The 15,947-nt window shown below is 42.5% G+C and overlaps 1 protein-coding gene across 7 annotated transcripts in view; it reads right to left on the bottom strand.

Annotated features, from left to right (window-relative positions):
- Positions 1-8,553, bottom strand: part of eml1 (EMAP like 1) — a 40,006-nt gene extending 31,453 nt beyond the window's left edge. For 5 of the 7 annotated variants that reach the window (XM_085442348.1, XM_085442349.1, XM_085442350.1 and 2 more), the window contains exon 1: positions 7,945-8,553. In XM_085442348.1, the coding sequence (XP_085298474.1) occupies positions 7,945-8,011 (67 nt within the window). In that variant the 5' untranslated portion in view covers positions 8,012-8,553. The remainder of the gene's footprint in view (positions 1-7,944) is intronic. The other 2 variants (XM_085442353.1, XM_085442354.1) reach the window with 1 other exon arrangement.
- Positions 8,554-15,947: the final 7,394 nt, after the last annotated feature.

The raw sequence follows: 15,947 nt of genomic DNA, 5'->3' as shown, positions 1-15,947 counted from the left end.
CTATTAAAGAGTCGTCAGTAGTAATGGTCTCGTGATCTTCTGTGGCTTCAAAACGGAATAAACTAAAGAGTAAAAGTAGAAGCAGTACTTGCAGTTTCTTAATTTCAGTGGCTGCTCTAAATAGTTTAGGAGGACCAAAACATCCTTTAAATTCTTCTCCTAGTTCACTGATCTGACCAACTAGCATTTTTTTGTCAGTCTGTCTATGCCGGGTGTCCACTCTTAAATCAGACCATATACTGAAGACACTAGATTTAAGGTAGACTTACTAAATCAGAAAACAAAAGGCAAACCATTGTTCAGGTCACAACAGAATCCCTTACAGGCAGCCAGGACCAACTTTTATAGGAAAATGCAAGGACTATGGCAAAGACTAGGAGGAAGGACGGGACTATTTATACACAGAGGTAAGTGGAGAAGCTGGAGAATGGCATCCAGCTACAGACAATCCTGGCAACCATCAAAGAAAGACTCAAGAGGCAACTGACTTTCAAAGTAAAACTGAAAAATACCAAAAAACAAATAAATAATAGAATGGAACAATCCATAAATACAACAAACACAAAAATCTAAACTCGAAACTCTGGAAAATGCAGGAAAAATCTAAATAGAAACTCAAATGCAAACATATTCATTGAGGACTCCAAACTTGAGAGCATGACCAAACACTGGGTCTGTGACACAGTCTCGGGAGGAAACCAACCACAATCATGACTTCACTAATCTTCTATAATATTTAATGTTTATACATCAGCCAGAGTTAGAGCATACAAATTGCAATGTGTGCATACTTCAGATGCTCTTAGTACATCTCGTTTGGATCAGCGGCATCTTTAACATCTAGCCACAGACATCCTTATAAACACCTGCCGAATCCTGTTACAGCCCCACAGTTTGCCATTAGGATACATACAGAGACAAACAAATTTTTAAGGTAAAAGTTAGAGACCATCTGGTCATAGTCTCACACCACACACATCCACACCAACAACTTGGACTACACCCATCCACCACCACTTGGCCTTTGTGATGATACCCCGGTACAGTTTTGACACTCTGGCTTTGAGAAGGAGTCTGACAGCAGTAGATTTCTGCCTCTATAACTGTTGATTTTTCTCTTGTGAAATGTGTCTTGAAAACATCTATGCTTCCATTGTAAGAGCAAAATGTGACATGCACGCCCACCATGAAGGAGTCCTGAAATCACTCGCTGGTAGCTGTCCTAGAACTGAAAGCAAAGAATCAAAAGCATTTTTGGACCAAAACAACTGCCATCTAACAACAAAATTGGGCTGTCAGTAGACAAGGAAACAACCCCAATAATCCCTTTCCTCTCATCTCTGCACCTGTGATCTTGATGAATTTCTAATGGGATTCTCCTCTTTTCCCCCAGCCCATCTGTTAGAGGCCGGCTGAATGCGTGCAATGGGGGATACACCCTCACACTCAGAGCTGGCGCTCTCCCCGTCGTTCTTCCATTAACAGCAGATGTAAGAGACCAATTAGAGTGCTGAGCAGCCCCTGGGAGCTGCACCACGGATACCAGGAGGTTAATTATATCTATTCACCTTACAACCGGCCAAGGTTTAAAAACAGAGGTGTTGCCAAATCTTTGGTCCGTGACGAATCAATACGCTTATAGAAATAATTGCACAACACAGTCAAACCTACACTCATCTTTTCCAGGCTACAGAAGTGAGCTTTAATTACTATAAGAGGGCTTGGTGGTGCAGGATTAAGAGTGAGATCCATGCACAGACATTCATACACAGACATGCATGTGCGCACATGAATGCATGTACACATACCAGTGCGCAGATGATCTGTGCTGGAAATAATTTGCATAGTAACTTGATTTAAATACCTTTACGTTTTTGTGTAACATTCAGATTAAAGAATACGTAACCAAATCCTTTATGCATTATATCTCTCTGATTGGGAACAACAGCCTTGGGAATACTTTGAGCATGAAACAAAAACTAAAAATAATGCCACATCTTTGGGATTTTGCTGACCTGAGTGATTTATTAGTGGTCACCCTCCCCCACAGGTAAAATTCTGCGCTCTGCTGAGCACATTTAGTGTTACAGTGCAGATTGAGAGCATCCTACTCACTGATGGAGTACATGATCCTGTTTCCGGCACTTTTTAGGGGTATTTTTATGCATCCCTGACATACCGTTCAAGGACTCATGCTTGCCTGCATGCCTCCTGTACTGACATTGGAAGGTTGTGCATGCACATGTGCACACTGAACCTGAAAACGGACACATAGACACTCATACACAACCACAAGCGCATACATAACAGAGAGCAGTACTCTGCCAGAAGCATTAGTGAGATGCACACGCACATATACACGGAGTCAGTGTATATATTTAGCACAGGAACTCACACGATCCTGCTTTACATGCCTGATTGTTTTAGTAGGTCATGAGATGAGGCTGCTTGGATGTGTGTCAGTGGAGGAAAAGAGAAGAATGGTAGACAGAGAAGAGAAGAAGCACTTGACAAAAATTTCATCTAATTCCTAGTTGCTCTCCAAGAAGCTGTTTCCAGTGATTGTTCTGCTGATCACAAGACAATCATGCAACAATATCTGAGCACCTAAAATGTCTTAATAAAAAGGAAAGGCAGGGATAAAACTATATTTTACTTAGCCTAGAGTCAAAAGAGCTTTCTGTTTTATAGAAGAAAGGAAATACCCCTGAAGTGAAGACAGATCTTTAATATACTGGGTACACATATGTTATATTTTCTCCTCACATGATTACAAATCATAATTAGATAAGAAGATATCATGTCTCAAGCACCTTATGTTGTAATATAAAGCAGTTAAATTTGAATTGCAGAAATTGAAGAAAAATTGCTATTAACGCAATAGAGATGAAACATTTTAAAGCCCAACTGATCAGCGGGTCAACTAAGATAACAAAGGAATACATTACTGTGTGCCATGCATGTTTCTTTCTTTCATACATAATCTTATAGACATACTTTGTACTATTCCTTTGGCTTTTAAGGCAGATTTGGCTTTTCATTGACCTCTGCATGTATGCATGTACTCGACAGATGTCAGTAACACGCTATATAACTGAGGGTGGACACATTTGTGCCAAAAATTGCTCAGTGGGATCCTGGCTCATGGCCTAATCTTCCTCTTCCATGCAGATTTTATACAACATGCTGCAATACGCAGATAAATTCTCCACTGTGCACACAGTGGAGTGCACACTACGGGATGCCATATTTAGAAGTATTTAAGATAGAGATTTCATGAATAGCTGCGTCAAGGCTGCCGTGAAATGAACAGTTCGCACTACATAGGAGGCATGAATTTCTCACAAATCTCAAAAGCAGCTCGATGTAGCTGTAAACATACAAACATTCAATGACGGTAAGTACAGAACCACTTTTCTTTTTTATCTGTTAGCAGCCAATGTGCCCCTATTCAAGAAAAAAGTGCGAGGCAAAGCTTATCAGGAGAAAAGTGAGAAAGAAACAGGGAGATAAGGAGTAGAGAGGGGGCGGGGGGGCGGCGTGACTCGTGAGTACTGAAGCCTAAGTGGCCTGGCTCAATATCTGACTGTCTGCAGATTTAAAAAAAAAAACACAAAACAGAAAAGCACTCTGAGCTCCACTTGGGGCACTCGCACAAGATCAAACAAAGAGCCTGAGAAAGTCTGACGTAGGGATGAGGGAGAGGGGAAGAGCTCGAGAAGCGAAGGGCAGAAGAGTCAGAGTTTTAGAAATGAAAGAACTCCAGGCGCGCTGGGCTTGAGAGAGGGAAAAAATTAGACTAAATAGAGAGTGGTGTGTGTGTGTGTGTGTGTCTATGCTCTCACTGACACGGCCATAGGAAATCAATATCAAACTTTGCATGAATCAGCAGCTTTGGATGAGTTAACCCGTTCACGTCGATATTTATTAGACTGCTTTACGCGTAGGGCAGTTACAGATGACTGATGGCACAGAGACACATAATTTCCTAATACTTTCTTCTTAATGTTTCTACATTGATGTTTTTGTGCAGTTTTATCAGAGTGGAAGAAATTTCAGAGCACAGGCCAGTTTGCAATGAGTTTTAGTAGGCTTTGATGGATAGTTGGATAGATGGATATGGAATAATCAAAGAGAAATAAAGGAATAAATAAAGTCAGAATGGAGAAAACCAGGGAAACTAAAAACATGCAAAAGGCCCATAATTGATACGTAAAAGAGAAATGAAGAAACTGCTTGAACTGGCTTTTCAAAACTAAATGGACTCCAACCGCTCTAACACAAATACATTCACCTCATCCTCCTGTCTGCCATCCCTTCTTGGCTACTGTGGACGGTAACGTGAGCGGGGCTTTAATCCTAATCCCTCTCCACGTGCCATCATCAGTCAGGGTTTGGATGGACATACCCACAGAGCCACAGCCAAGAAGTGGGGGAGACTGGGTGAAGTCGTGTCACCTCTGCTGCGTATCAAGATTCCTCCAACAAACATCAAAGCGTTCTCCGTCTTTATTAATTTCCCTCCTTCCCCTACACGTCTGCTCCATCCGTCTGCCCCCCTACTAATTCTAACATCCTTATTTTTTCTTATGAACTGTTATCGCGATGTTTTCTTTATGTTTTGTTTTTTTTGGCTCCAGTCTTTTCTTCTTCGCCCTGCCCCCTCTGCTGCTGGTGTGTTAAGTTGCCAAGGAGCCAGTGATGGTTAGGTGAGCGCACTCACTGCCAGCGTGGAGCATAGACATAAAGAGATGTTTAATCAGGTTTTATTAGCTCAAAAGATAAATGAACAGGTGATTAATAATAGTTAGAATGGCGATGTTGGACCCTGTGAGATGACCCTCAGCATGTCATCATCAGTATTATACTGTCATAAGTGAGCTGGATTTACTGGATTTTTAGGAATCGCATTAACTGATGTTTTAGTCTGGTGGCTTTGGATGTTTTAGCTGTGGCATCTACATGCTGCATTTTCATGCTGCAGTCAGATTTCTTTTGCTGTGTCAAAATCGTGTTATTAAAGAAATCTAGACCATATGTGTGAATAATGAAGTATATGCAGGCAGAACAGGAAACCACTGGGACGGCACTTGGAAGTGATGCACAAACACTCACTTAAAATGGGCAAGAACCACACCAGTTTGACTTCAGGACATCGGCAATAGTATTACCAGCCCAAGAAAACAGGCTAATTCAATGTAAACCTGTTCTGCAGAACTAAGGTGTTTGAAATGAGATTTTTAAAAGGAAAAAAAAGGATTCACGTCCTTCTTCACCTGTGTGTGATGACAGTGTAATGGCGCTAATTTTCATTTAGCCTAAGATAACCCTGAGCTCCCGAGGACAAAGCGTGCAGCCTGAACGCAGTTTAGCTGACCTAGTCTCTGAACATTAGTCTGGTTGGATGCTCCACAACACACGGGCCAGAGAAATGGAAAAAAAAAAAGAGGGGAATGAATGACATCATTGACTTTTGCTGATCTGGGTTCAGCTGGATGGCAGAAGCAGAGCAGCATGATGTCATTTTGGCCTACAGGACCAAACAAAGCCCACAGTGGCCGAGCAGATGTGTGAGTACACTCCATACACACAACAGATCCAACTTGGACCGCCACAAACACAGATATATTCTTTTTTTTTGGTTTAAAGTGAAGCTCATGCACTAAGCGGACTGTCGAAACAACAAACAAGATGCTGCTTCCTCAGTTTGCGTGTGCGTTTGTGTAGCGAGGCAGAGAGAGAAAGCAAGAAGGTAGAGGTCGGAAAATCCCTGGCAACAGCCTCTGAGCGGCATGTCTTACTTCACTGACATCCCTTCAGAAAATTAACACGAACAACCTTGCGGTGTTGGACAACTCAAATCTGCTCACGGTCATGACTTGGCAAAACGTGCAGCATGAAGAGAGGGAAAAAATCATTTAGCATGGAGTAACTCAAGTCAATGAAGTGGTAATGTGGTGCAGCTGTCCTTTACTGCTCCGACGTCACACTTTTTCACCCTTCACTAAAACTAAACCTCGAGTCTGACACATCAGAAAAGCCGTACCTGCCACTGCTATAAAGGTCAGGCAATTCCTAGGAGGAAACTGCAGGCCTCCTGTTCTTCTACACTCGCTGCTACACCTGTTTTTCAGGTCAGTCCAACCAAACCAATGTCTCTTCTTATCACTGGCACTGACAGCACTTTACTCATCACACAGGAATGACCAGGAAACATTCGATCATGTACAAACTAGATTTGGCCTGATGCCTCGTCTTTTTTCACATATCCTTGTTCCTTATTATTCCCTGTGACTGTAGACACCAGGAAAAACGAAGCACCATTTTTAATCAGTCTCCTATTTTACACTAGGGCTTCATTATTCTGCTTCTGTGAATTCAAAGGATTTTGTATTACATACTTATGCGCTTTGTTTTATCCAACAGCTGGTTTCGTTATGCTTGATTTTATCATTTTTGTAACCCTGTAATGGTGCCCAGTTTTCCTCCAAGTCTTATGAAAGGACTTCCAAAGGGTAAACAGGGTAAAAAGAAAACACATTTATGGATGAAGATGCTTTTCTTCTCTACTCGATACCCTTCTCTTACCCCTTTTTACCCCCCTCTTTGTCTGTATCTAAGCTGCTGTGGCTGGCTATAAATTTAATAAAGGAAATCCATACGGGGTGAAAGCTTTTAAGTAGTTTCACCTCATCAGTTATGCATTAAAATACTGAAGCGACCAGTAACCCTGGTGGGACATTCGTCAGTGCAATTCCACACCTCTGATTTGCTCGGTTGGCCAGTGGTATTCCCCTCATCTCACTGATTGCTGGTGCTTACACAGCACAGTAAATATGATTGATTTTCTCATTATCCACCAATGGCAATTATGTTACTCCATCCTTCAGCAGTGATAGCTCACGCTAACCACGACATCACAGTCACTGCTACGGACAAGCACAATAAAAGAGGGTGAAGTGAGTGTTCCCCCTTTCCATGTGATCAACATTTTAAAGCACATGTTAGTAACAACAACAAAACAGTGTGGTTTAAACTCCCTCTGCTGCTCCCTATCACAGACACAGGTTGTGTTGGGGATAATCCCCTTATGTGTGTGTCACTGTAGTTGGTACACACCAGCAGTGACTATGAACAAACTGAGCCGTACAGAAAGAAAAAACTGTCCCGTTGTACTGGGATAAATGCAGGCATCACTTAAAGTATGCTGTCGATACATAAACTGAGCATACGTCTCACACGAGGGCTCAGTCGTCAAGAAGAATGGGCGCATCTTGGAAATGAATCCTAATATTGATGTGTCATGCTGCTCTTCGCTCTTCCCTGAGTCACCCTCTCCCACCCATAACATTATCAGCCTGAAGTACGGTTTCTCCCTGTGCCAGCAAAGAAATCACGTTGCAGCAGGCGAGAAGGAGTGTCCTGTTCTGTCACACCGTTTTGTCTCATTCGGCAAACTGCAGAATACGTACACTGTGTATACATTCATAACAAGCCCTTCATCACATCGAGCAGAGCCGGGGCAGCGCTGTGAGCAAAGGACTGTTTCTCATCCTCCCTTCCTCTTTGTTTATTAGCTCTCTCCTGATGGAGGCTGTTGACATCAGCCCGGCCTTGATTTCAAACACTTCCTGTTAAATCTGCAGTGCTTTTAGTTTTTCTTTCATCCTGTAAATGTCAACCCGGGAGCGCCTGCTTTGACTTAAACATCCGTCTGTTTGACAGTAAGTCTAGTGATTAATCAATTGAAGAGCATCCAGATCTAAACAATGATGGAAAATGTTATAGTTTTACTAAAGAAACCCAGCTCATGTCTGCAACATCTAACACCTCTGCAGGGTGTCAAGTCACACCAGTCAGCTGGTGACATGTCAAATCCAGAAAGCAGCATGCAGTTCATAGTAGAGAGGGATGGGAGTATATGAAGGGTTAGTTTAGTTTTACCGTTGCAGAACTGTAGCAGTGATGAGGTGTCATATAAACTGCTGTAGCTGGAAAAACCGTCCTCCATTCTCAGCCTCTGCTCGGCACCTCTGTCCTCCCTCTGGTATCCCACCACTCCTTCGCTCCTTCTCTCTCTCTCTGGTGATTCCCCTACTTTAGTTTATCGCTCACTTGGCGTCCAAGGCGCTCCCTCCATTCACTCTGTACGGGTCAGGCTCCCTGGGTGAGTCACCATGGCAACCCATTCACTCCGATTATGTCATGTGAACTCCAGCCCCTCTTTTTTTCCAATCCCCCTCTCTCACAAAAAAAAGAAAAGAAAAGTCCTGAACTACAGCAGAAAACACTCCCTGCAGAAGAATGACTGAACAGGGACACAAGTTAAGAGGCTGCCGGTCGTGTTTTCTTTTTCTTTCCCCTGTGATCGTCCTCTCCTTCCCTTCCCCTGGCTCCTCTTGTCCTTATTTCTCCAGCGTTCAGGAGAGATCTCCAGAAGAGAGAGAGAAGAGAAAAAAAACAGCTTTAAGAGGGCTTGAGCTGACAGCGCAGGCGAGCTCTGGCACAGGCTGTCGCTGTGTATATGTGTGTATGTTTGTGTGTCAGGAGCTGTGTGAGTGTTAAGATAATGCTCGGGACAGCCCAGCCTTCCCGTCACACACAGCGTGGACGAGTCAGAGCGCAGGGGGCTGGGCCTGTCAGCTACAGCCTCCTCCTCCTCCAGCTTTAGTGGGAGCGGAGCGGAGGAGAGGAGGAAAGGGGAGAAGAGAGGACATGGTAGAGGAAGGAGACTTCAAGAGAAAGGAGGAATGGCAGGAGAGGAAATAGAGGAAGAAAGAAAGAAAGCAGATGGGGAAATATGGAGAAGCAAGGGCAAAGTGGGAGAGGAATGAGACAAGGGCATTGGGGAGAAGAAAACAGAGATTAGACAGGAGGCAGGAGAAAAAAAGAGCTGAAAGAGAAGTCAGCAAGGAGTAGCTGGTATGTTATCCTCCTGCTCTCACATGCACAGCAACGTCACATATACTGTAGGTGTGAGTACGGAGTCACATGGGGACACACCACAACAAAACCGACGTCACCTCCTCCAAGCGTTTGAGCTGAACCTTGCCAAGGGGATCTCAGCTGTGACTAAACACGATTATCATTCTGTCCTCTGTCCGTCTTATCTGCCCTGCTGCAGACTGCGCAGAGACCGAGGGTTCCTTAAAACAAGGACGAGAGGGGGAGAGAATGAAAGGGAGACTATAGGGGATTGAGGAAAGAGAGAAATAAATGGAGGGTAGAGGGGGGAGGAGGAAAAAGAAATTGAGTGGTGCTCGAGGAGGGTGCTGGGTGTAGAAAGAAGGAGCAAATTAAAAAGTGAGCAGGGTGGGAGTTTTGTGAGGGTGGGGGCACCCTATAGAAAAAAAGGGACACAGAGAGAGGGTTTTGTATGTGCAGGAGAGGAGGGGTCTCACTGCATTATTTATAATTCAGGCTTGAAGGGAAAACTAATAAAGCCTAAGAACACAGTGTCTGTGGCCTATATTCATGTTGGAAACACTTCCCCCATTTTTTCCCCCCGAGATCACAAGGCAAAGCCGACAAAAGTCACACAAAGGCAGGGAAGCTCTAAAGAGAGCAGAGGGACGAGCCCATGAAAGGATACATGATGTTTTTCATAGCAGTCCAGAACACGTGATACTATCAGTCAACACGATGCTCTGTTGGTGCAGGTACCTGTCACGATATCTCTGGTTTAAAGGTGACCCTGCTAGATTTGACCTTTTAAAAGTTCAATTCAATTCAATTTTATTTATATAGCGCCAAATCACAACAAAAGTCGCCTCAAGGCGCTTCATAGATACAGAGAAAAACCCAACAATCATATGACCCCCTATGAGCAAGCACTTTGGCGACAGTGGGAAGGAAAAACTCCCTTTTAACAGGAAGAAACCTCCAGCAGAACCAGGCTCAGGGAGGGGCGGGGCCATCTGCTGCGACCGGTTGGGGTGAGAGAAGGAAGACAGGATAAAGACATGCTGTGGAAGAGAGACAGAGGTTAATAACAGATATGATTCAATGCAGAGAGGTCTGTTAACACATAGTGAGTGAGAAAGGTGACTGGAAAGGAAAAACTCAATGCATCATGGGAATCCCCGGCAGCCTATGTCTATTGCAGCATAACTAAGGGAGGATTCAGGATCACCTGGTCCAGCCCTAACTATATGCTTTAGCAAAAAGGAAAGTTTTAAGCCTAATCTTGAAAGTAGCGATAGTATCTGTCTCCCGAATCCAAACTGGAAGCTGGTTCCACAGAAGAGGGGCCTGAAAACTGAAGGCTCTGCCTCCCATTCTACTTTTAAATACTCTAGGAACAACAAGTAGGCCTGCAGAGTGAGAGCGAAGTGCTCTAATAGGGTGATATGGTACTACAAGGTCATTAAGATAAGATGGGGCCTGATTATTTAAGACCTTGTATGTGAGGAGCAGGATTTTGAATTCAATTCTGGATTTAACAGGAAGCCAATGAAGGGAAGCCAAAACAGGAGAAATATGCTCTCTCTTTCTAGTCCCTGTCAGGACTCTTGCTGCAGCATTTTGGATTAGCTGAAGGCTTTTCAGTGAGTTTTTAGGACATCCTGATAATAATGAATTACAGTCGTCCAGCCTGGAAGTAATAAATGCATGAACTAGTTTTTCAGCGTCACTCTGAGACAGGATATTTCTAATTTTAGAGATGTTGCACAAATGGAGGAAAGCAGTCTTACATATTTGTTAAATATGTGCATTGAAGGACATGTCCTGGTCAAAAATGACTCCAAGGTTCCTCACAGCGTTACTGGAGGCCAAGGTAATGCCATCCAGAGTAAGAATCTGGTTAGATACCATATTTCTAAGATTTTCAGGGCCGAGTACAATAACCTCAGTTTTATCTGAATTAAGAAGCATGGGAGGAAAGGAGGATGAAAGGCATGCAGTGATCAGTTTATGGTTCGAGGCCCTCCACGGCTTCAACCTCGGGGAAAACATTGCACTTGGCTTCACTTATTACACAATAACATCGAGCCCACAGCAGATCGACTAAGCTCACCAGCAGACAGGATTATGCAAGGAAACAAGGTGCTCTTTGTAGACCCGTGCTGCATTTTCGCTCTTTATTCGCAAGAATGCTACAATGTAAAAAGTCTTACCTTTGCACTGTCTTCAGTTAATATTCTTATCAACAACCACAGAATATAACTGTGCACCCAGCTGTCCTGCATTAATATACAGTCTGTGTATTTTTAGTCCTGAGTAGTACAACATCCAGTGTTTTGATTGAGATAAAACAAGGAATTCCTTGCAGTTCTCTGCTAGAAGAACAAGCAAAACATGCACCCTTTGTGCTTTGTTCTGAAAGACTGCAGGTCACAGTGGTGTTTTGTCTGAAGGGGCTCAGATTATGGTAAATCCCATTGTAGCATCTCACTGCAGGGTCTGATGTGGGATCTAGATTAGAGGGTCTGGTTTTATGTGTATCTGTCTCTCTGTGCATATGCTTGTGCCAGAGGAGAGTATATTCCCTCCAAAATCCTGCCCCATGGGGCTCTTGACCCCACCTACAACTCAGAGGGTGGCAGGTGGTGAAGTGTGCTGGTGCTGCTGCTCCATCCCTTTTCAGTCCATTGCTCCCACCCTCACTGCCCATCAGTGAACCACTTGTAAGACAAGCGGGACAGTGCTGCACTTACTGTGAGGCTATTCCACTTCTATTAACAAATACTGCGTGTGCACGGCCTCTAAAACACACAATCTGTGCAGTCAGTTAGACATGCAAACAACAAAACCTGACAAACAGGGGGATTTATCAGCTAAATATTTTTAGTTAATGTTTTTTTTTTTAAGTGGCTACACTTCATAAAAAGATATAGTGGCTATATGTTTTCTACTGCTAACTGTTCTAACTTCTAACTGTTAGCCATAACAGCTTAAAAAAGCGATGATACCTTTGTGTTGTGGTCTGCTGATTTTATTGCCCCCTAGTGGCCAAGAAACAAAAGCATAAACCACAGATTTACTCTAATTGCTACTGCTTTTTCTTTAATCCTTTCTTTAATTATCCTTACTTTCTTTTTATTCCATAATAATACTATACTGTTGGGCACATGGTTAGTTCAGTGGAAAATTAGGGGAATGCATGGTAGTTTTAAAGCACATGCTCAACTTTATTTGCATGATACATTTAACAGGGGTTAGCGTCATTTGTTTAAAAGCACTTTTAACTTGGCAGCTTGGCATCATGCCTGTAGTTCTCCATTGCTTTCTCAACTGGCTCTGTTTTTACTCCTTTTGTTCCCATGAGGCACTTGAAGGTCACATTCAACATTTAGCGTGCTGTTCATTTTTTAAAACTTATTTTTGTTTCAGAAAGAAAAAAGAAACTGCTGACATTTTTTTTATTATCAACAGATGATCAGTCAGTCTGTCAGTGGGCCAGGATTATACACAATCAAATCCAGAGCTGAAGAGGAAACAAGGTCAATCCTCTGCATGATCCAGCCACCATCTGTGTGTCTGTCCTGGTTATTGGGCTGCTTTGTGCTTTACACCACAAATTATTTCAACCTGGGCTCCCATTGATTTATATAAACACAGAGTTTAAACAAAGCCTATGGACACATGTAGGATCAGGTTTCCCAGATTTTTTGGCCAGCTAAAGACCATACACACATCTTAGTGATTGTGTTTTTGGGCTGCAGCTTTGAGGGTTGTTCCAGCTATAATAGTTAAACATTACATCAAGTACAATTTTAACCTATCCTTTTTTTAAAAAAAAACTATATACAAAGGTTGACTAGCTACTTTTTCACATGGAAAGAGGAGAAGTGTTAAATCTAAAATGTAAATGTAGCAGCAGGTAGCAAAGGTCAGCCACTATGAGCTTGTGCCAAGGACAAGATGAGCCAAAAGGAAAGAGCGAGCATAAAACCCTCCACATTAAACGAGTGTTTCTCATTTACTTCCGTGGTTGTGAGAACCTTCACTTGGCTCTTTAGCTGTTGTGTTAACTCATCATCCCACAGTGGAAGTGACAGCAAAATACTGCAGGTTTTCATTTCAAAGCGATCTTTTGGTGCACTGCTGTAAATATGCCTCAGAGATGACACGCATAAAATGTGGTTCAGACTAGAGATGGCACGATACCACTTTTTTATGTCCGATACCGATACCGATATCATAAATTTGGATATCTGCCGATACCGATATGAATCCGATATAGTGTTTTTTAATCAACAAAACTGTTTTTTAAAATATCTTGCTGCATTTTGCAAGTCTGCAAGTTCATACTCAAGTTTAAAACAACAACTACACTAAAGCTATTCTGTTATACCTGTATACAAAAAAAATATTTCATAGTTCAGCAATACTGATCAATCTAATAAACTTAGACCTACACCATCCTCCCTATTCTGGTATTTTAAAGAGTACTTAGCGTAAATATTAAGCAACCTAACTAATAGGGTTCCAACTCCCAGCAACAACAAAAATAAATAAATAAAAAATAGGGAACCACCCCTCACGCTCCACCTCATGATGCTTAATCGACGTAATCAACCTTAATTTGATGCAGTGTGAAAAAAAAATGCACAGAAATCAATTCTTTTTCAAGAAATATTAAATAGATTCAACATCTTTCTTCAACAAAATTGCAGACTGCACAGATGGTACCTTCCCAAAGTAAAAAGTACTATAGCTTACTAGGGTATATATATTAGACTTAATAGTCACTATATACAGTAATTGACTTCTATTCATTTTACATCAAATTAAAACTTTGTGTGTCAGATAATTATTTATTAAAAGCTAGACATTTTAAATGAGAATAAGAAAGAAAAGTATGTCTTTGTGCCCCCTTTTCCCAGTTAATGCCCTATCGGCCCCCCTGGCTAAACTTTGCTAGATCCGCCCCTGCACAGTTACCAGCGTCAGCTACGTAGAAAAAGATCCTCGAGTAGAAAGTAATATTAAATAAATTCTAACAACAGCTCATCAAGCTTAAACGTGCTGCTGTTGTTCAGCCGCTGGTTTCCTCTTTCTGGTGCAAAGTGGACCAAAAACAAACAAGAGAGACGGAGTCGCGACAGAAAAGCCGATCAGCTGATCATTTAAGCAGTTTCACGATTGAAGTAGCGGCAGGAGAGAGAGAGGCAGTCGCTCGTTAAGCTTAACGTGGGAATGCTTTACAAACATTCAGAGATGGACTTACACACGTGCTTTACTTCTCTCGGGGATAACTTTGTCGGAGATGAAATGCCAGGTTGCTAGCGAAGCTCCAAATGCTATCCAGACCACCGACAGGTCCCGCATGCCACAGCCGCTCTATCACGTGATGCATACTGCTCCGACTGCTAACGTTCTGAGGTGAGTTACGGTGTGTTGCAAGTTTTGTGAGGTGCTTTCGTGATATTTAATGGATCGGATTACATTTTTTATTTTTCTCCGATATCCGATCCAGTAATTTAGGTCAGTATCGGACCGATACCGATACGTAATATCGGATCGGTCCATCTCTAGTTCAGACATTCATGGTCGCCAGAGAATGAATATGTGAGTCATGACTTTTACAATCTCTTGCCTTGTCCTTCTTGCGTGACAAGCTGGTTTACAAATGAAATGAAAAATAACAGTCTCAAACGCCTCGACAGATACTCATAATTCCCTCAGGATGTCTTAGTCTATCGCTTAACCTTAACCTGCTCTTTTGTCCCATCAACACGGCCACATTTTAAATCGTACAGTGATTTAACTCCTGCCTTGCTTTGTGCTGTGCTAATGGCAACTGGTAACTAGGGTTAGCATGTGGTCAAGCAGGTATAAACTGACTAAACTGCATGATAGCAGTGCTGTTCATGCAGAGTCTCCAGCATGGCTTTTTTTGAAGAAACAGAGAAACAATAAAGATTGAAACAATGAATTTAACTTTATGTTCACTGCTCAAAAAACTAAAGGAAAACTTTGGAAACACACCAGATCTCAATGGGAAAACCCCAGAAAACAAAAATCTAAGTTGTGTCGTATGGACCGAAACATTATATCCCAGAGGTGTTCTATTGGATTTAGATTAGGTGAGTGTGGGGGCCAATCAATGGTATCAATTCCTATATCTGCCTGCATACTCTCGCCACATGAAGCTGGGCAATGCTGTGCTGATGGGTTAAGTTCCTTCTACAGCCCTGTCCAGCTCTAGTAGAGTAACTACCTGTCTCTGGAATCTCCTCCCTGCTCTTGAGACTGTGCCAGGGGGCACAAGAAAACTCCTGGCAATGGCACATGTGCCATCCTGGAGGAGTTGGACTACCTGCGCAACCTCTATAGGGTCCAGGTATCACCTCATGCTAACAATAGTGACACTGACCCTAGTCAAACCTAAAACTAGTGAAAAAACAGTCAGAAAGGAGGATGAGGAAAGCAAAACTTCCAGTGGCCTAACCTGTAAAACCACCTGTTTTAATGACCAGATCACTATCCCACAACTTTAACTGATTTGATGCTGTTGTCTGATTAAAAAAAAATCCTTTGTTTTTTTTTAGTAGTGTACTTTTTCTTGAACTGAAATATCCAAATTTCCCCTCTAGGAACTGTAATATTTTGGCCTGTTTGATATCCTTTAAAATCAGTGGTGCCACTGATGCACCTAAATGACGACCGGTTACTCTCTGTGACTGACAGGCTTACTCTTTTTAATAGCTGAGTGTGAGAGGGAATAGCAAATCAGCCGAGAGTCTGTTGAAAAGACATCATCCCCCACATGCTGGGAAAAAAATAAGCTGTCATTTCTAATACATTCTTAACAGAAGAGCCTCTGAGTGCAGAATAAAACATATTTTATGACACTTAATTATGAACTATGGTACCCGTGTGTCGGGCATTATTAGCTTCAAGGGCTGCCTACATGGTACTGCATATCTCGGTGATTTCAGCTGATGTTTCATTTATCAAGGTCCAGCCCGACACGATGTGGGAAGAACCTGACAGTCCGC

This window comes from Copadichromis virginalis, linkage group LG19 (assembly GCF_057382275.1).
Source record: "Copadichromis virginalis isolate Kocher_CV1m ecotype Utaka linkage group LG19, C_Virginalis_male_GT1.1, whole genome shotgun sequence".
In the NCBI taxonomy this organism is placed as follows: domain Eukaryota; kingdom Metazoa; phylum Chordata; class Actinopteri; order Cichliformes; family Cichlidae; genus Copadichromis; species Copadichromis virginalis.
Note: the sequence above shows the minus strand (reverse complement) of the source record. Positions and strands in the feature narration are given on the sequence as shown.